We start from the raw sequence: 20,617 nt of genomic DNA, 5'->3' as shown, positions 1-20,617 counted from the left end.
GATCGGCACCTTCCGGGGCGCCAGCGCCGAAGTGCTCGGCCATGGCGCGAAGGAGGGGGGCGGCGCTCACGTCTGGACGGTCGACCCGCACGACCTGCCGGGATGCCGGACGACCACCGGGTTCAGCCGCCGGAAGATCCGCCGCCGCCTCAACTTCACGGATCCCGAGCACCGCATCGCCGCCACTCGTCGGCTCCAGGACGCGGGGCTTCTCGGCTCCCGCGTGACGATGATCAATGCGTTCTCCACAGACGCAGCCGAGCAGTGGAGCGGCCCGAAGATCGGGATGCTCTACCTGGACGGCGACCACCGCCAGGGCGCCGTGCGCCTGGACTTCTCAGCGTGGGAGCGGCACCTCGCTTCCCACGCGATCGTGGCCTTCGACGACTACGACCCGGAGACTTTCCCCGGCGTCGTCGCCACGGTGTGGAAACTTGTGGATAAGTCCATCCTCACGCCCCCCACCCTCGTCGGTGGGATGGCCGTCACCAGAAAGGTTCGATAATGCGACTCGCAGCCGCGATCTGCGCTCACCCCGTCAGACGAGAGACAGCCCTGGATGTCCAGAAGACCCTGGACCGCGAGGTGCCGCTCATCTTCGATGAGAATCCCGTGCCGTCCGCGGACCCGCTCCAGCGCTGGACCACTCACAGGAACGCCTGGGAGGCCGCTCTCGCGTCCGATCCCACCGCTGATGCGGTGATCGTCCTTCAGGACGATATCCTCGTCTCCCGCGATCTCCTGGCGGGCTTGGAGGTGGCTCTCGACCACATCGAGCCTGGTGGCTTCATCGTCTCGGCCTACACCGGCACCGGACGCCCTGACCAGCGGAACGTGCGCCGCGCCCTGACGATCGCCGACATGAAGGGCGAGAGCTGGATCCGCACGCGCTCCCTCAACTGGGGGCCGGCCATCATCCTCCCGGCCGATGCTGTCGAGGAGATGATCGAGAAGGTCGACAAGCACATCCGGTCGACGTACCCACCGAAGAGCAACACGGACTACGCCATCGGCGTCTGGGCGCGCGACGTGAAGAAGTGGGCCACGCTCTACACCGTCCCGTCCCTGGTCGAGCACCGCCGCCTACCCTCCCTAGTCGGACACGACAAGGGGCCAGTGCGCCGAGCGCACCGCTTCATCGGAGCGAAGAACTCCGCCCTCGACGTCGACTGGTCGAAGGTTCCCCGAGGCGGCCTGACCGCCCGCCTCTGACGCGAGAACACGAAAGACCCCCGAGTGCTCCACGTACTCGGGGGTCTTGTGCTGAGGGGGAAGGCTCAGCTGCTGCGTGCGAGATTATCCTTGCACGCTCGGCCTGTCCTGTCTAGGAGGACTCGCCGAGAGACGACTTCGGCGCTGAGCCGAGGCCGATCTTCGTCAGCCACCGGTCGACGGCCGGAATCGCGATGATCCGCGACAGAGCCGCGTTCAGCGCCACGGCCTGGACGCCGATGGCCGTCAGCCACTCGACCTGCCACTGGTCCTGAATGATCGCGATGACCTGCGGCACCAGCGGCAGGATCGTGATGATGGTCGTGAAGGCGGTGCGCAGCGCGCGCTTCCCCTTGAACCAAATCTCGCCAGAGGCGTTGGCATTCTCGGTCATGGTGTCTCCTTGTTGGTGTTGCCGGACGTCTGCGGCCACTCGGGAAGAGTAGCGGGGTCGAAGCCCGGCGTGTCGATCATCATCCGGCGATGAAGTGCCAGGGACTCCTGGAGCATCCGCACCTTCCGCTCAGCGGTCGAGAGCCGGTCGATGTACTGGCGCTTCTCCGCAACCTTCTCGTTCCGGGTGGAGCGCCACTGCTGGAAGACGTTGTTCCCGACCGTCCCCACGACGCCGCCGCCAAAAAGGGAGACGATGACCTGCGCCCAATCCATCGCCTAACCCTTTCGAGGTTCGTAGTCCCAGTCTTTTGTCAGCACCAGTCTAAGAGAGAGCAGATACGCCGCCAGGCCGATGAAACCGATTTGTGTCCATCGGGACGACTCGGGACCAGCCACCACCTGGATCGCGAAGGCGATCCCGGCGTAGATCAGCGCCCCGGTGATGATGAACCATATCGAGGAGCGCTCGACCCACCACCAGCCGGGAAAGACGGACGCCGCGGCTCCCGCCCCGCCGAGGAGGAGCAGCGACGCCCAGAAGCGTGTCAGGATCGGCCCGAGCGGCCCCTCGACGGAACTCGGCGGGTTGAACAGGGTCACGAGGCCGATCCCGATCGTGATCAGGTAGGCCACGAAGAAGAAGGTCTTCAGGTGGCGCGGCTCCGTGATCGACTCCCAGATGCGCCACGCCCATTTGGCGATGACGTCCATGGGTCAGCCCTCGTCGGACTCGATGGGGTCGTCGTCCTCGGCCGCGTCCTCGATCTCGGGGTCCGGATCCGTGTCGAGCGTGAGGTCGATCTCAGCGGCGCGATCCATCACGAGCTTCTGCGTGTCTGCGCCGCTCCCGTCGGAGACCAGCTCCAGGATCGAGAGAAGCAGCGCCGTGATCGAGGGATCCTTCACAGAGCCGCCCTGGCGGGCCTTGCTCCACTGGGCGGCATTGCGCGCCTCGCCCGCGGTCGTCGTGAGCGTCTTCTGCTTGATCGAGCCACCCTGCCGGAAGAGCAGCCGAGCGATGCCCTGCATCGGCGTCTCGTTGTGCGGCCCGATGCGGGTCGTCAGAATCTTGTGGACTGCGGCGAGCTGCTTGCTCTGCTCGGGGGTCATGTCATCCTCCTGGTTGTCGTCGGCTCCGCCCCCGCCCGAGGTGGGCGTGAGGGCGAGAATCTGGGCCACGGTGTTCGGGCCGGGGCAGTACGTGGGATACGAGGCGCCGTAGCGCTGGTAGAGGTCGCGGTGACCGAGGACGTTCTCGATCCCGTACCGGCGTCGAAGGTCGGCGAGGAGGTTGGCCGCGGTCTGGAGCGCTGTGGGCGAGATGTTCCAATTCGGCTCGCCCGAGGAGTTCGCGATCTCGACGGTGATCGACCGGCGATCCCACTGGGCGCCGCGACCGCCGTCGCCCGAGGCACCAGACGTCCATGCGCGGAACTCCTCGGGAACGACGCCGTGGAGCGTGCCATCGGTGTGGATGGTGTAGTTCGCGCTGACGGTTCGACCGCCGGAGCGGCGCATCATGTCGGTAACGCCCGCGCCACCGATCGCCGCCATGTGATGGATCAGGAACGTATCGATCCGCGTACCCTCGCGGGAAGACTTCTTCGGGCTGTTGCCGGTCGTCGTGGCGAGCGCGCTGAATACCATGGATGCTCCCTTATGTTCAAGAGGAAGGATACTCGATTCGCACTCCGAGAGGTAGCCTGGGAGCATGGACAGCATTGTGTGGGAGACCCTTCGGAGGGCGATCATCGAGGCCCAGGACCGCCGCGCCGAGGCGCAGGATGAGATTGACCGGCTGCGCGCCCAAGGCGAGGTCGAGATGGATCACGCCGAAGGTGCATTCGGACGCCTCACCGTCGCCGAGGAGGATCTGCGCTGCCTCCAGAAGGCGTACGAGGATCTTGGCGGCGACCCGACGACGCAGTTCTCCTAGAGCAAGTAGGTCCACATCACGGATAGGCCACCCGTAGCGGTGATCCCTCCGGGGTTCGATGGGGAGAACGCGCCAGCCGTGAGTTGACTCCCTGACACGGTATGCACTCGCGCATAGAGCCGGTCGGCGTTCGAGGCGAGAAGCCCCATCGGGGTGGCAACCTGCGTCGTCCCGGCAGAGGTGAACCGCCCCGCGCACTGGACGACCTTCGTAGCGCCGGGGGGACGACTATAGGCCGCCAGCGGGTTCCGAAGCTGAAGATCACCGTACGTGCCGGAGCCGAACCGCTGAAACAGCTCGACCACGGCGAGGCCGTCGGTCACGGCGTAACTGGCGTATACAGCCGTTCCCGCGAGCTCTCCTGCGCCGATCCATTCCGGCGTGAAGTCGGTCGCCGTCATTGAGCGAAGGTGCCACGGACCCCAGCCGCCCGAGGCGGTGTAGCGGCGCGTCCACTCCTGGTCGAAGTCGTCCGGGAAGGACGCGTAGCGGTGCGCGCGCTGTGTGACCGTCTCAGAGCCGAGCTGGGCCACCTCGACGAGGAAGCTCCCGGTCGCCAGCGGAGTGTTCGCCGTGTCGTTGTTCGCCTGGTACCAGCCCGTGGCGCGGGCGTTATCAAGGTCGTCGGAGATGCCGATCCACGCGCCGAGCCTCCCTCCGGCCAAGAGCGCTGTAGAGCCTGAAGCTCGGGGGATGCGCCGGTCGAGACGGCGGATCCAGCCGTATATGTACTCGAAGTTGTCTTGAATGCTCCGCGGCACGGGTTCCACTTAGATCACCTCCGCGGGTCCGGCTGAAACGAGGGTGGGGCGGACCACTTCTCCGTTCCCCTCATCCTCGACAGTGAGTCCCGTCAGGATCATCATCTGGCGCACGGGGCGAAGGTTCCATATTGCGCTGATCGGAACGAGAGTCCCTGGCACCAGTGCAGAGATGGGGAGGTCTGTCGTTGGAATCAGGTTCAAGTCGTTCGCATTGATCTCCAGCGGGACCGGCCAGCGCCCTTGTGCATCTCCCCGAGCAGCATCGAGCAGAGCTTCGTAGTCGATGTCTTCGGGATCTCCCTCTTCTGCGTTCTCGTCTTCCTGAGAAACGATCCTCTCCCACGCGCCGAAGTAGTTGTTCGACGCCCCGCTAGGCTCCTCCGGCGTTGCCCAGGCAGATCGGCGAGGGACGAACCCTCCCCCGTCCGAGGTGGGGATCGCCTGCGGGGAAATGGCGTGCGACCAGATAGCGAGGTTCTTCCGAGTCGAGATGACGGAGAGGCCACCCTCGAAATCGTCAGATACAACCTGGCGAGTCTGACTGAGCGCCTGCCTCGAATCCCAGAAGACGATCCTCCGTCCAACCGTGGTGTAGCTCATCGCCGAGCGGGCGAGGTTCTGAATGTGCTCGCCGACCATCATCTCGAAGGCCAGCGTCCGGGAAGTCGTCACGACGTTGCCGGGGCGAACGTCGAGGTAAGGCAGGATGTTTGCGGGGGGATCTAGTTCTTCCCACCGCTGCATCGTGATGTACTGCCCTCCCCCGTTCCACCAGGTGACAGTTCCGGTCAGCTCCGTCTCGATAATCCGCTGAACACGCTCCAGCATGTTCGAGGTTGCCTGGGGTCCGCGATCATAGATCCAGTCACGGGCGATAGACGTTCCATTCAGGTACGCGAACACGTCGTCTGCGGTGAAGGTAACCCCGAACGACGTCCAGGCAGCCTCGGCTATCGGCCCCTCCCAGACGCGCTCCCCTCCCCGAAAAATAGCAAGCTCGTGCCGACCGGGTTGGATCTTCTGGAGGAGGTCAGCTTGACCGACGCAGTTCTCCGAGGTGATCCCCACAGTGGCCGTAGATGTCTTGTTCATCCGACGAGACCAGCGCACCGAAGAAATATCCTTCAGAGCGCCGATCATGTACATTCCACCGCGGTCCATCACGGCGACCTCGTAGTTTTCAACGCAGTCGGAGGCGCTCATCCAAACTCCCTCGTCAGCGACATCGACAAAGACACGTTCTCCGGGTCATCTCCCAGCGGCGTTTCAACAGAGACGAGGTAGTTTCCACCACAAGTCAGGTTGGACCAGAGCACCGGCCCCTGCCCTGGGCCCGTGACGAGATATCCAGCATCTTGTGGAGACCCGCCAGGCTGAGCCGCGGTGATCGTTTCCGTCGTCCCGTCGATAGTCATCGTCGAGTTTGCTGGAAGGTACGAGACATGCCAGCGAGCCACGTATGGCTGATCGTCGTCAAAGTCTTCCGGCGGGACGTTGTCCGGGTTCTCGTAGATCGTAATTCGCATCGCGTTAACATCGTCCGCCCCAGAGTCCAGGGTGAACGACGGCACGACAGCGCCCCACTCATAGACCTCTTCCTCGGGGATGATGTACCAGACACGTCGCCACTCGTCTGTGGACGTTCCGCATCCGATCTTCACCCTCGGAGGCTGAGGGGCTTCGGGAGGGGGAGGGCAAGAGGGGTCGATGATAGGCCCCGGCCCGCTATCGAGGGGAGCTTCCCCGACTCGAAGAGATTCGGATCCGTCCGGAACACCCTCCCACGAGTAGGTGAAGTTTGCATCGTTCGGGGTTGCCCCGTCAAAGTACTCGGGAATCTTCTCTCCGATAACGAGGATCGCGGTATCCGCAAGAACCGTGAGGTCCGGGGGGAGAGGCCCATCCTCCTCACCTAGAACTTCAACTGCCAGGGAGGCGAACGCTGCCCCCGCAGGGGACTGAGCCGTTATCGACTCCCCGTCTCGGAAAGAGTTCCTAGAATAAGCGCCCAAGGGGTCCCCTCCGGCCCAAGCCCTCGTGGTCACTTCTCCGTCCGATCGAGATATGAAGCTCCCCTGAGAGTCGCGCCAGAAGATTACGGCTCGCGTGCTGACGATCTGAAGGGAGGAAAGCTTCCCAAGGCTGAAGCCAATATTCGCAGAGTAGATCACATCGGGCTCTACATGGGCAGCGTAGGTATCGAGGCCTTCGGCACTCCATACGGGGTTTGGGGACCCTCCCGCAAGTCCCAGGAGGACGGAGCGGGCGCTAGTGATCTGCCCAGAGCTACGTCCTCCTGGGAAGGAGAACGCGACTAGGTCCCTGCCGCGAGGGAACTGGACCGTCTCGCTCGCCAGGGCTACGGTGGCTGGAAGAGCCGCGCCACCTTCTCCCGAATAGCTGTCGATATAGGCGATCCAGCCCTGCGTTCTCCGCATGGTCGCGATGGAGCGAGAGTTGTGAGGCTCGCTCTCCCATGTGTACTCCGCGGACCCCCACCGATCGGTGTCTCCGTCGAAGTATGCCGGAAATCCAAATGTGTTTCTCATTGCATCAGCCAATCATCGCCCATACGGCATCGAACTCTAGACGGGGAACCGTCTTGGGGACACCAGGGACGAGGGTGACTTCCTCGAACAGGAAGACGCTTATAACAGATACACCTTCCGGCACGACGTGATCTTCCTGGATGACATAGTCGACGAAAGCGGTGTTGGTCACGTAGTCGAAGTAGTGATCAGTCACGATAGGCGGGTCCCCCCCTGACCGGCGGGAGATTATCGACATCCCCGAGGAGGAGGTGAACTGCCGCCGGACGGAAGCCCCCGCACGGAACGATCGGCCAACGTGGGCGCCCCTTTCAGTAGTGGAGGGGAAGCTGAGAGACGCATACGCCCCTATCCGCACGGTTACGCTCTCATCGGACTCTGCACTCCCGGAGAGGTACCCGTACCAATCTCCCATGGGTGCACGATTGCTCTTGAACCGGGCGATCGCCCCATCGAACCCCACCCCCGGCACGCCGCTCCCGCCCCTGTCCATGGCGACAGCCAGCCAGTTAGAGGTGGAGGTCTCGAACGAGGGATTAGGGATATAGTTCATGGCCTCCACGCCTTCCAGCGGCTCCGGAGGGGACTGAGCGGAGGGATTGCGGATCAGGTTGCGAACAACGTCTGACTTGCCGTCGATGTATGCAGGATCCAGCTCGAAGTCTTTCGCCACCCCGAGCACCTTCGGCTCCTGCGCGGTGATCGTGAACTCGACCTCGTAGATCACGTAGCAGTCGTTCTCGCGCTCCTCCAGGACGGTGGGGCCGTCCGTGGCCCCCACGTCGTGCAGGAGGCGGCGCAGCGGCGCAACCTCCGCGACGTAGTCGGCCTCGCTCTGGCCGTCGGGGCGGCCGGGCGGGCAGTCGACCAGCCACTCCAGGTCCGACAGGCCGCACTTGTTCGAGTGCTGCCCGCAGGCGTTCCGAGACAGCGCCGAGGAGAGCCAATTCACGCCGTAGTCGATGCCGCGCGCGTTCCGGGCGACCATCAGCACGGTGGCGCGCACGTCGCGCGTCGTGTCGCGCTCACGCCCCAGCACGCCGCCGCTGCCGAGGCGCTGAGCGACCGGCACCTCGCGCATCGAGCTCATCACGTCGCGGATGCGCTGCCCCACGACGCCGAAGAAGTCGCCCGACGCCGGGTCATCCTCGTCATACCAGGGGGACGCCTCAATGTTGCCCAGGTCGGGATCCTCGCCGTAGACGGCGTCCTGCATGTCGGTGATCGACGCGCAGTCGCCGCAGCCGAGGTTCAGCGGGAGACCGATGGTCTCGGCGATGGCGACGACGCGAGCCGTGTTGACGAGCTCGTTCCCGCCGAGCCTGAGAAGGTGATCCCACATCAGATGTACGCTCCCTGTCCGGCCACCTCGCCGACGCGATCGACCACCTCCAGCGCCACTCGCCGGGGGTTGCCCGATCCATCGATGATGATGGCTCCCTCTCCGAACATCGTACCAACGCCGCTCGCTCCCGCACCTGCGCCGCCGCGACGCAGCGGAGCGCCGCCGTCAGTGTCGTAGCTGGCGGGAGGAGCGAAGCTCATGGAGCCGCGTGCGGAGTAGGAGAAGTCGGTGTCAGAGAAGGCGCCGTCGATCACGCCGGCCAACCGGTTGGCCGCTCGCTCGACCTCGCTCTCGCTCTGCGTCAGGCCCATCACCAGGCCGTCGCCGAAGTACTCGCCGATGCCCTTCGCCACACGCGAAGGGGAGCGCACGGCGAGCGCGCTGCGCGCCGCCGCGGCGGCCTGACTCGCCACACTGTACGCCGCGGCGTAGACACCGCCCGCGCCGCCGTAGATGCCGCTAGCGAGACCCTGTGCGAAGTTCAGGCCGATGCCGTACCCGCCGCCCATGGCACTGCTCGCGCCGGAGAGTGCGCCGAACCCGACTGAGCGCCCCGCCTGACTCGCCGCGCCGACGCCGATGCGTACGCCGCGCGTCAGCTGGCCGGACAGCTGATTGCCGATCGACGCCATCCGGCTCGCCATGCTCCGAACCGAATTGGCGACGGCATTCGCGATGTCGCGGCCCACGCTCGACGCCGTGCTGATCGAGCGGCGCAGGCCCGAGATGAACGAGTTGCCGATCTGCGAACCGGCGCCCTGAAGGCTGCCCTGGCCGCTGCGCACGCCTGCCGCGGCGGCGTTGCCGAGCTGCTGACCGGCCGAGCGAGCCTCGCCGACCTTCGACTTCAGCGAGTTCACGGCGCTGTTTCCGAGGTTCGACGCCGCGCTGGTCATGTCGCCGGTCTGGGCGCTCAGGTTCTGCGTCGCGCTGGAGCCGAGGAGGCTACCGGCCTGTGACATCTGGCCCGAGTAGCTGGCGAGAGTGCTGTTCGCCGAGGAGCCGAGCGCGCTCGCGCTCGCGGTGACGGACTGAGTCTGACTTGCCAGCCCGGCGTTGGCCTGACTGCCCAGCATGCTTCCCGTGCTCTGCATGGAGCCGCTGTAGCTCGCCAGAGTGCTGTTCGCCGAGGAGCCGAGCGCGCTGGCCGACGCCGTGACGCTGCGGTTCTGACTCGCCAGGCCGGAGTTCGCCTGGCCTCCGAGCATGCTCCCTGTGCTCTGCATCGCCCCGGAGTAGCTGGCGAGCGTGTTGTTCGCCGAGGAGCCGAGAGTGTTCGCTGACGCCGTGACGTTGGGATTCTGGGAGCTGAGCCCTGCGTTCGCCTGGCCTCCGAGCATGCTTCCGGTGCTCTGCATTGCGCCGGAGTAGCTGGCGAGCTTGTTGTTCGCGGAGACGCCCAGCGTGCTCGCCGTGTTGACCATGGCGCCCTGCTGCGACGCCATCCCGGCGTTCGTGGAGCCCATCAGGTCGGAGCCGGTGCTCTTCGCCTTCGGCTTCTGGCCGGTGATCGTGTTCCACAGGTTGCCGAGCGTGTCTTTCACGCCATCGACGATCTGCGGGCCGATGTTGAGGATCGCGTCCTTCAGGTTGAGGAAGAGCTGCTTTCCGGCCTCCAGCATCTGTGGCCCAGCGTTGACGAGCGCCTGGATGATCAGCGGGATCGAGTTGATGAGCGTGTCGATGATCGTCGGGATCGCCTCGACGATCGCCAGGGCGAGCGAAATGAACAGCTCGATTCCCGCGGTGATCAGCGTCGGAATCATGCCAAGAAGCGTGGAGACGATCTGCGGAATCATCTCCAGCAGCGAGCTGATGATTTGCGGAATCGCCGTGATGACAGCCGTGATCAGCGACATGAACAGTTCGATGCCGGACGCGATGAGCGACGGAATCATCCCGATCAGCGACTGAATGAGCTGAGGCAGGAGATCCAGCAGTGCGCCGATGATCATCGGGATCGCCGTGATGACGGCGGTGATCAGCGACATGAACAGCTCGATGCCGGTCGTGATGAGCTGGGGGATCATGCCGACGATTGTGCTGATCAGGACGGGAATCAGCTCGAAGAGCGCGCTGATCAGCGGGGGGATGATCTGCGGGATCGCCTGCACCAGCCCCATGAAGAGCTGGATCGCGCCGTCCAGGAGGACGGGGAGCATTCCCAGCAGCGTGCTGATCAGCACGGGCAGGAACGATGCCAGGGACTGGATGATCGTGGGAAGCACCTGTACGAGACCCTGCACCAGGCCCATGAAGAGCTGGAGGGCGCCGGAGATGATCATCGGAAGCATGCTCGTGATCGCCGACAGGAGCTGCGGAAGCATGTCCGTGAGCGCCTGGACGATCCGCGGGATCGCCTGGGTCAGACCCTTTACCAGCGCCTGAATGATCTGCATCCCGCCCTGGATGATGCTGGGCAGGGAGGAGATGATGCCGTCGAGCACGCCCATCAGGAGCGCGATGCCCGCCTCCAGGAGCGCCGGAATGGCGCTGGCGAGCGCGCTGACCAGGGAGGAGATGATCTGCGTCGCCCCGGCGATCACGGCCGGGAGGGAAGAGATGATCCCATCGATGACGCCCTGGAGGAGCTTCATTCCGGCCTGAAGAAGCTGGGGCACGGCTCCGAGCAGCGTGGTCGCCAGCGAGGTGATGATCTGCGTGGCGCTGACGATGAGGTTCGGGAGCGACGAGACGATGCCCGTGATCAGGCCGTCCAGGATCTGGAATCCGGCCTGGAGGAGCTGAGGCACCGCGCCGACGATCGTCGAGACGAGCGTGGTGACGATCTGGACGGCGCCCTCGATGATCGTCGGCAGAGCCATGCCGATGGCGCTTCCGAGCTGCATGAGCACCTGAGCGAAGCCATTGACGAGGATCGGGGCCGAGATGGCGATGCGCTCGACGATCATCGGCACCAGGCGCAGGACGCCGCTGACGATGCTATCGAGCATTCCGGGGAGGGATCCGAGGATCGCGTTCATGCCGTTCAGCAGCGTGTCGGGCTTCACGGCGAACAGGGCAATGAGCGCGCCCGTCAGGATGCCGACAGGGCCAGTGATCCCGGCGAACAGGCTTCCGACCACGGGGAGGGAGGTCAGGAGCGGGCCGGCGAACACTGCGGCGATGCCGCCGATGATCGGGGCAAGCGCGGCAAGCGTGCCCGTCATCGTCCCGGCGTCGCGCTCAGTCTTGCCGAAGTCCAGCTTCTCCAGCGCGGAGCCCATCCGCTCGGCGGCAGGCGCCAGGCGCTCGGCGAAGAGCTCGATCAGCGGCTCGACCGCGGCCTTCAGCTGATTGAACAGGTTCATGACGCCAGGGAGGACCGTCTTCATGGCGTCGAAGATCGGCTCCTGCACGACGGCGCCGAACCGGCCCATGGATGCACCGAGGTTCTGGATCAGGCCCGTGAATGTGCTTGCCTGCTCGATGGCGACGGATCCCATGGCGGCATCCATCGCGTCGGAGAAGTCGGCGAAGCCGACCTCGCCAGCCGTGACCATCGCCTGCGCCTCTTCGGCGCTGATCTCGAAGTGATCGGCGAGCGCCTGGAGGCCGGCCACGCCGCGGTCGGTCAGCTGGTTCAGAACTTCGCTGGTGACGGACCCGCGAGCGGCAACCTTGGCGAAGATGGAGGACATCCCATCGAAGTCGCCGCCCGCGCCCGCGGCGGTGTTCGCCAGGGCGGAGAGGCGCGATTCCATGTCCTCGATCGGAACGCCAGCGGCGGCGAACTGACTGGCGGCCGTCGCCGCCTGGTCGAGACCGAATGCCGTCCCCGTGACGGAAGCGTTCGCCGCCTCCATGATCTCGGGAACGTGGTCGGCGGTCGCGTTCAGGCCGCGGAGGGACGCCTCGGCGTTGTCGATCGCCTTCAGGCGCGAGAAGCCCTTCGTGAGCGACGTCGCGAACGCGGCGGAGACCGTGACTCCGACAGCCTGGAGACCCAGCCCCATCGCGTCCCCGATGGCCTTCGCCGCGCCCTTGCCGAGCGCCGCAGCGGCCGATCCGACGACGCCGATGGTGCCCGAGATGGTCTTGGAGATGATGGTGCCGATGCCGGACAGGGCACTGCCGATGAGGCTGCCGAGGCCGGAGATGCCGCTCTTGACGGCGTTCATCAGGCCTCTCGCGGCGTTTGCGCCCGCCTTCGCCAGGCCGGTGAGGAGCTTCGCGCCACCGACAACGGCCGCGGCGGCAACCGCGACGCCGAGACCCGCGGCGAGCTTCTGGCGGAAAGGCATCTCCAGGAACTTGCGGCCAGCCTCGCCAGCCTTCTGCATCGCAGAGCCGAAGAGGCGGTTGGCTCCCTCTCCAGCGGTGGTGATGACAGAGCTCACCCGTGAGCCGATGGCCTGGAGGGGGGCGACGAAGCGCTCGCGAGCGAACTCGGACGCCTTGCCGAAGATGTCGCCGACCGTCTTGCCGAGACCGCCGAGCGCCCCGCCGAAGGCGGTGCCGACCTGCTCAGCGACGCCATGGACGGCGGTCATCACGCCGGACACGCTCTGAGTGATGCCCTGCGTCAGGCCGGACATGCCCTCCTTGGAGGCGCCGAGGAAGCTCTCCGTGAGAGTCTTCCCCTCGTTGCGCATCCCCGCGCGCACAGCGTCGCCGAACGACTGAGCGTAGAACTCCGCCACGCTGCGCGCAGCGGCGCCCGCCGTGGCGATCATGCCGGAGCCGAGCGCAGACGACAGGGCGCCCGGAATCGACTTGGCTGCGGCGGTGAGGCGGTTCAGCAGTGACCCGCCCGCTTCCGTCGCGGCGGACTGCATGGTGCGCGTCAGCGACGTCGCCGCGGCGTTCGCGCCCGCCGAGAGGATCTGGGGCATGGAGTTGCCCAGCTTCTCGAACACGGTCGTCGATTCGCGGGCGAAGCGCCCCATCTGCTCGCGCGAGCGATTGAGGCCGGACTCCAGTGCAGAGCCGTCATATTCAGCGTCGACATTGACGACGCCCTCGCCGTAAACGTCAGCCAAGAGGCACCTCCTCGACAGCGGCAGGCGCCATGTGCTCCGATCGCATCATGATCACCTGATACTTCTCATCCGCAATATGGGCGGAGAACCCTTCCCCCGTACGCTGAGACACCGACCTGGCCTGGGCGCACGCCCTGCAACCCCGGCACCCCGCTCTCGCCTGCGAAGCCCTGAGATTCGGAGCTCTCAGTTCATGCCCATATGGGCAGTGCGTCTTGCGCGCATGATGGTGACTACCGTTTCTCACTGAGTCGCCAGTGTTGTCGGAAGGAGTCCCCCAGTAGAGATTTTCTGGCCGGTTGTCCAGCGGGTCATCGTTCCAGTGAAGCCCCCAAGCGCCTGGCGGGGGCGGGGCGATGAATGCCGACAGGATCAGGCGATGGACCAGGAATCGCTGCGCCCCACCCTCGCTGGACAGGTGGACGCGCTGGCGACCAGAGCTGTCGGCGCAGGGCGAGAGAACCCTCCCGGCATAGCGCCTACCATCCGACAGGTGTCGATCCAGAGAGCGGACGCGCCCCAGGGATGAAGCTTCATAGACCCCCTCGTACCCAGGGATGGGGAGCCACCTTTCGACGTGGTTCGCAGCCATTACAGGCCTCCCTGCCGCAGAGCGTTCAGCATGAAGTTGTTCGCCTTCGTTCCGGGGTGATTCACGACCGGGCCGAATATCTGGCCCGTCTCGCGGTTGCGCAGCGGCCAGGGGCCGTGCGCCCGGATCGTGTGGGGACGCGTCCCGCGGACGACATAGCTGGCGTGGGGCGCCGTCACGCCGATCTCGTATGAGGCCACGTTCTGGCCGCTCCGAGAAGAAGCGAACTGGCCGCCGGCACCGCGGGCGCGCATCACGATGGAGTTGCGCAGGGCGCCCGTCTTGACGGGGGCGATGCTCCGCGCGATCTGCGTGATGTTGCGCACCTTCTCCCCGAGCTTCGCCTCGGCGGTGGGGCGAATCATCTGGTTGATGGCACCAGAAGGGGCGACTTTCAGCTGTGCCGTGGTCGCCATCCTCTTGCCTCTCTCGTCCAACGAAAAAGAGCCCGGTGAATCCATATCGGATTCACCGAGCCCTTCGTGCCCTGCCAGTCTAGCGCGACGATGCCGCCGACTTCATCTGTTCACGGTCCCACTCTTCGAGCATGTCCTCATCGGCCGAGTCGGTGAGGTAGCGGCGCATCTTGCGCTTGTCGCCATCCCGAATCGCATTGATGTTCTCGTGATGGACCAGCCACATGATCTCCGCTGTCGACATGTCCCGCCAGGGGATGCCGCTCAGGTTCCATCGTGTGACGTGCCGCGCCCAGTTCTTCCTGATGCCCCGCCAGAGCGGGATCGCTACTCGGTAGGGAAACCGCTGCGCCCCGCGATCAAGTGCATCGCGAAGAAGAGGATGGCGTTCGTGCCATAGAGCGGCTTCGGGAACTCCTCCGCCTGCTTCGGGTCGATGATGACCGCGCGGATCGCCTCGACGAGGACATCGAACGCTGCATTGACGTCCCCGCCCTCTTCCTTCGTCGACGCCTCCAGCGCCTCCATGGCCTTCTGGATCGCCGTGGTCTCGGCGGGGAGGGGGTCCGGCTTGAATCCCCACTCGATGCCGTCGCCCGGATCGATCGTGAACGGCGTGAAGTCGATGCCGCTCGCCATGAACTCGGCGAGCACCTTCTTCTGCTGCGCAGTCGTGTCGGTCTTCTTCTTCGCGGGAGCCTTGCGGTCCTGCGGTACGGCCTTCGCTGTTTCAGCCATGGTTACCCTCTCTAGGTGTGTGCCCGTAACGTGCCCTCATAGATTATCAGGGGAGCGCATTCTTCGGGGCGGAAAGTGAGACTGGCGCGCGGACGGTCGCGACGAGGAAGCTGCACCCGCCAGAGGGGTCCGTCTGCACCTCGATGCTGACGACCTGCGGCGGCTCGACGTCCTGACAGCAGTGCATGGCGCGGTGCATGGTCGCCACGTCTGCATGAAGGGCCGCGGCCGCGGCGGAGCGATCCTCGGCGGACGGAAGGTCGCCATCCTCATCGATTGTGGGGAAACATCGCGCCAGGGTCAGGCGATACTCAGCCGCCCAGTCAGCCGGGGCGCATGGGCGCTGCGGGAATGTGGCCTGGTCGTACGAGGTCCGGCCAGCACGGTAGACCCGGACCAGGGATCCCCAGAGCTCACCGGAGACACCAGGCTCACACTCGCAGCAGATGGAGATCGCTGGGGAGCCGATCGTCGTCCCGCATTCGCAGGTCGGACGGCCATCCGATTCGAGTGCCGCGCAGACACACGCGACCAGAGAATTGAGCGTGTCATCCACGCCGAGCAGTTCCGCCATCGCCGGTCCTCCTAGACCCTCGTTAGGCCCCTATTCTGACCCGGTTTCGATGCATGAACGCCCCTCAGGGGCTTATCATACATCGAACCGTCGAAAAGGGCCAAATCTGTAAGTTATATAGTGTTTCAAGCAGCCCAACTTCACCTCCGAATAAAGCCCTGGTCAGAGCATCATTCGGAAGCGCCTCAGAAGCCCCGGTAGCGCGCGACACGCCGACCGCCAGGAAGGCTGTGGCGGCCCCCCACGACAGCCCCGCGGCGGGCCTCAGCGGAGAAGAGCCGGGCGGGCCTGGTCGACCCGTGGGGGTTGACCGTGTTCACCCACGAGAGGACGCTCGGCAGGGCGTACTTCAGCTCGTCCGCCGTCATCTCGATGGTGACGCCCTGGGCCGTCACGCGCGTGGCGTTCTTCGGGAGGCGGCACTTCTTGTCGTTCATGCACGACGCCAGGAGCTCACAGGCGAGCTCGTTGGCGACAGCGAGCGCCCAGGAGTCCGGCTCGCTTCCGATGCGCACGTCAACCTCCAGCGAGCCGACGGACTCGAAGCGCGGGTCGGCGTTGGGCCAGGACAGCGGCGGCACGGCGCACAGCGTGCCGCGCGCGACGTCGTAGTGATACTCGTCGGGATCCACCACCTCGCCATCGATACGGACCTCCAGGACGCCGCTGGCGGTGTGCAGAACGATGCAGTCCCCCGATGCGCAGCATCCGCTGCGGCACTCGCCGCACGGGTCGAGGGGGCGCACGGTGCGGCATCCGCCATAGGCGTAGCCGGACCAGGCCGAGAGCATGGCGGAGACCTGGGCGATGATACTGGCGACCCGAGGATCATCCGGCTCGATATCCAGAGGCTCGCAGCAGTCAGCAATGTCGATGTCCCAGGGACAGGTGACCATCATTACTCCTCACAGGAAAGGACGGAACCCGCCGCGCGGAGAGGGTTCACGCGCGACGGGCTCCGCCGATCTTGGTTCTTGCTGGGGTCAGGACGAGGTGTCCGGGACGCAGGGCTCCTCGGGAGCCTCCAGGTCGATGATGCCGCACTCGTCCGGCGGCGGGGCGATGCCCACATCCAGAACGGTGTGGTGGCACACCTTGAGGCAGTTCTCGGGGAACGTCGGCTCGCCCAGCTCGTCCAGGAGGAACGGGATGGGACCAGAGTCGAGGTACGCCGTCGCGGGCGTGTTGCCCGTGATGCGCATGTACGAGTCCTCAGCGCCGATGCCGCCCTCCAGGGTGAGGCGGGCGTTCTTGATGGCGAAGAGGTGCAGGCGCCAGCCGCCCGTGTCCCCGATCTCGGGGTCGCAGGCGTCGCCGCCCTTCATCTCCTGCCAGATGGCGACGAGGAGGTTGCTCGACGCCTTCGTGCAGCGCGTCCAGCCGATGACCTCTCCACCGTCCATGACGGCCTCGACGACGCCGACCTGAGCCATCCACTCCGCGGGCACCTGGTGGAGGTCCAGGTTCACCGTGACGGACTGGAGCGACTGCTCGCCGTCTTCGTAGTAGAGGATCGTGCCGTCGGAGCAACGGCGGGTGAAGGCTTCGCCCTCATCCATGTTGTCCGAGACGTCGATCGCCGCAGGGCACGCGTCGATGTAGCCGGCGCCCTCGTCGTAGATCGGGCGGAAACAGTCGTCGAGCGGGAACACTCCCGCAGCCTTGAACCGCCCAGGGACGGCGTAATCACAGTCAGCCATTTTCTTTCTCCTTACTGAGTTGCCGTAAATGTGGCGGTCAGATTGATGCAGGGGTTGAATCCCACGATTGCGGAGCGCGCGGCCCATGCCTCGCGATCGTTCATGCGGCGCTCGACAGCCTCGTACGTGTCGATTGCGCCGACGCCGGCCCAGACGCGACCGGTGGCCCAGATGCGAGCCTCCGCCTCGTCCGGCTCGCAGGCGTAGCCGTCGCTGATGATGAACGGAACGCCATTGACGGCGCGCCCTTCATCATCGATCAGGCCCGCCGCGTCGAGGTGAACGGCCGCCGCTGGGGTTGCGTGGAGCACGTAGGCCGCCCCGCTTCCCGCAGCGGCCGCCGCGCACAGGAGGGCGGCGAGGGCGCCAGCCGCAGTGGCATATGCGCCGTCGCCGACCTCCTCAGCATCGTCGAGCGCGGGGGCGCCGTCGTTCGCCTCGCCAGTGCGAAGCGTGACCCCGAGAGCGTAGTCGGTCGACGCGATCAGCGCCTCACGCGCCTCGCGCTGCCGGTCGGTCAGCGAGAGCGTGCTGCACGTCGACCCCTGCTCGATCATGAACGCCGGGAACTCCGCCGTCGTGGGCCGTCCGGGCTCGTCCACCATGGAGATGCACTTGTCCCGGATGACCGGGGAGGGACAGGTGCGAGACACCTGAATCCCCCCGGCCTCCCAGCCCTCGGGAGCGGGCGCCGCAACGGCAAGGATGCCGCGGACGCGCGCCGGAGACTCACCAGGCAGTTCTGCCGGTTTCGTCAGAGTGTGAGCCATGATGAGGCCTCCTTCCTGTCAGTTGGTCAGGAACCCGTGACGCACTCGGCGGCGTCGCAGATGGTGACGGGGATCGTCAGCGCCTTGCTGTCGCAGGAGCGCACGACGACGTTCTCGAACGACTCCGAGAACGCGGCCAGCTTGTTCTGGCGGTTCAGGTCGTGGTCGCGGATGTCGGTGCCGAGGTTGATCTCGCCACCGTCGAGGCGGAACACGCCGCCATCCACGTACAGGACCGCACGGGCGTCGTCCGGGAACTCGGTCAGCGGGCCGTCGGTCTGGCCGTTGGGCTCGATCGGATCGATGTCCGGCGACCAGATGATGTCCACGCCCTTCGAGGCGAGAAGCGTCTCGATGCTCTCGCTGGGGATCGAGCGACCGCGGACGATCGCACGGGTGAGCAGATCCTGCTCGACCGCGTCGGCAACCCACGAGGGGAGGATGACCTTGATCCGCGCGCCGATGTAGCGCTGGTTCTGACGGATCGTCGCCGCCGCGCGGAGCAGCGAGTGCGCCAGCGTGACGTAGATCGAGCCGGTGTCGGTCACCGTGTGCGTGGTGACGTGGTCGCTGTTGTAGATGCCGTCGAACAGCGCGACCTCAGCGGCGCGAGCCTGCTGGGCCAGCGTGGCCTGAAGGATGGCGTCCCAGCGCTCGGGGTTGAAGCGCTGCTGGAAGTTCCCGATCTCCAGGCAGCGGTAGATCGCCTCGACCTGGACATCCTCGGCTTCCTCGCAGGCGACCTCGTAGCACTGCTTCCAGGTCTCCTCGTCGGCCGGGTCGACCGCCGCGTCGTCCTCGCACGTCCAGGTGCCGACGCCGCCCGTGGGGAGGCAGACCGGCGGGAAGAACGTGACAGCGCCGGCGCTGGTACCCACGGTGGGGAGAGCGTCGGCGATGGGGCGAGCGGTCGAGGAGAGCATCGGCTGAGTGCGGATGGGCTCAGCAAGCGAGCAACATCCGCCAGCGGCCGTGACGGCCTCTTCGCCAGCGCGGCGCGCCAGGCTGTCGAGGATCCGCGTGTTCTCGCCGACCTTGCCCGGAAGACGAGTGTCGTACTCGGTCGTGAACGTCGCGATCGTGGTGCGGCCGCCGCGGGTCGACGTCTTCAGCGTCTTCGCGAACGAGTCGGCGAGGTCGGTGAGCGTCGCGTCGTCGTTGCGGTTGCCGTTGATCGTGAGCGTCTGGCGAGGCTCGCGCTCGGTCACCTCAGCGCGCTGCGTGTGCTCCTTCACGAGACCGAGGCGAGCTGCGGCCTCCTGCACGGAGAGCACCTGCGGGACGCTCTTGGCGGCTGCCGGAGTCTCCTCGGCGGGCGCCTCTTCGGCGGCCTCCGACTCGAACTCGGGGATGCCCTCGGTGAGCGCGTCCAGCTCAGCGGCCTGAGCGGCGAGAGCCTTCTCCGACTCGTCGATCGCCTGGTCGGCAAGCTTCATTGCGGCGAGCATCGAAGCGAGCGCTTCGCGGTCACCCTTGCCCTTCGCGGTCTTGGCTGCATCGACGAACGCAGAACGCGCGCCTCGCAGCTCGTCGATGCTGGGGGCGTCATCGGTTCCGACCGCGCCCAGAAGGCTCTGAGCCTTTTCGAGATCCATGTCTTCTCTCCTTGGAACGAGAAAAGCCCGGTGAGTCCTTTCGGATTCACCGGGCAGAGGCGCGGTTGGCCTCTTTCGGAGCAAACCTTACCACCCTCTCTCAGGAAGATGGCAAGCGCCCCGTCTCGTTATTCGATGGGAATGTCTTCGATGGGGATCAGCGAGAGGATCGCGTCGGACTTGCTCTCCAGGCCCGCCAGTCGCTCGGAGAAGGATTCGAGGGACGCGCCCAGATCCTGGATCGCCTTGAACAGCGTCTCGTTCAGGATCGGATCCGGCTCGCCGTCGACCTCGATCTCTTCGGCCTCGGCCTCTTCCGTCGACAGCTCGTCAGCGTCCTCCACCTGAATCGGCTCGTGCGTGGTGGCGAACTCGGCCGAGCCGACCGATGCCGTCACCGGCCAGGCGGGCGTTCCGACGAGATGGATCCCGATCAGGGTCCGTCGGCCCGACACATCCGGCCAGAGTTCCACACTCGGCGAGCACGCGAGCGCACGGGCCACGTCGGCATCAGACACGTCGGGCGGGATCGCGCCGGCGATCATCAGGCCGAAGCGCGTCTCCCACGCACGGACCAGGGCAAACACGCGGTTGGCGTCATCGCGGTGATTCGACACCTGCGAGATGGACACGCCCTGGCGGGCGAGCGACGCATCGATGTGGCCGCCGCCGATGGTCAGCGCGCCGACGCGAATATCGGCGCCGTCATCGAGCCGGAGCAGCGTGCCCGTGTGGAAGCCCTTCAGCTGGGGGTCGGGATCCTTCGGGTACGTGAAGCACGTCCGGTTGGAGCGGTGGCACACGCCCTTGGGCGCCGCGAGGCCACGGATCGCCCGGTAGCCCTGGGCATCCGGCTTGCTGATGCGGATCGGCTCGGCTCGGGTCGGCACGGTCTGGGCGAAGTACGCCGCGGGGAGCTCCATCGGGGCGAACGCCGCGGTGATGGCCTCGTCGTTCAGGCGGAAGCGCTCCGACGTCGGCGGCACCTCGCGCACCTCGAACGAGTCGATGAAGCCGATGGTCGGACCCTCGTGGCCCTCCAGGTCGC

General features: G+C 65.9%; 1 protein-coding gene across 1 annotated transcript; it reads right to left on the bottom strand.

Annotated features, from left to right (window-relative positions):
• Window positions 1-8,198: 8,198 nt before the first annotated feature.
• On the bottom strand, window positions 8,199-13,091 carry LOC138140811 (mucin-19-like). The gene has a single exon (XM_069061726.1). It carries the CDS (start codon window positions 13,089-13,091, stop codon window positions 8,199-8,201), a length of 4,893 nt encoding a protein of 1,630 aa, XP_068917827.1.
• Between the last annotated feature and the right edge of the window lie 7,526 nt (window positions 13,092-20,617).

This window comes from Tenebrio molitor, unplaced genomic scaffold, assembly GCF_963966145.1.
Source record: "Tenebrio molitor unplaced genomic scaffold, icTenMoli1.1 SCAFFOLD_259, whole genome shotgun sequence".
NCBI classification, from domain to species: Eukaryota; Metazoa; Arthropoda; class Insecta; order Coleoptera; family Tenebrionidae; genus Tenebrio; species Tenebrio molitor.
Note: the sequence above shows the minus strand (reverse complement) of the source record. Positions and strands in the feature narration are given on the sequence as shown.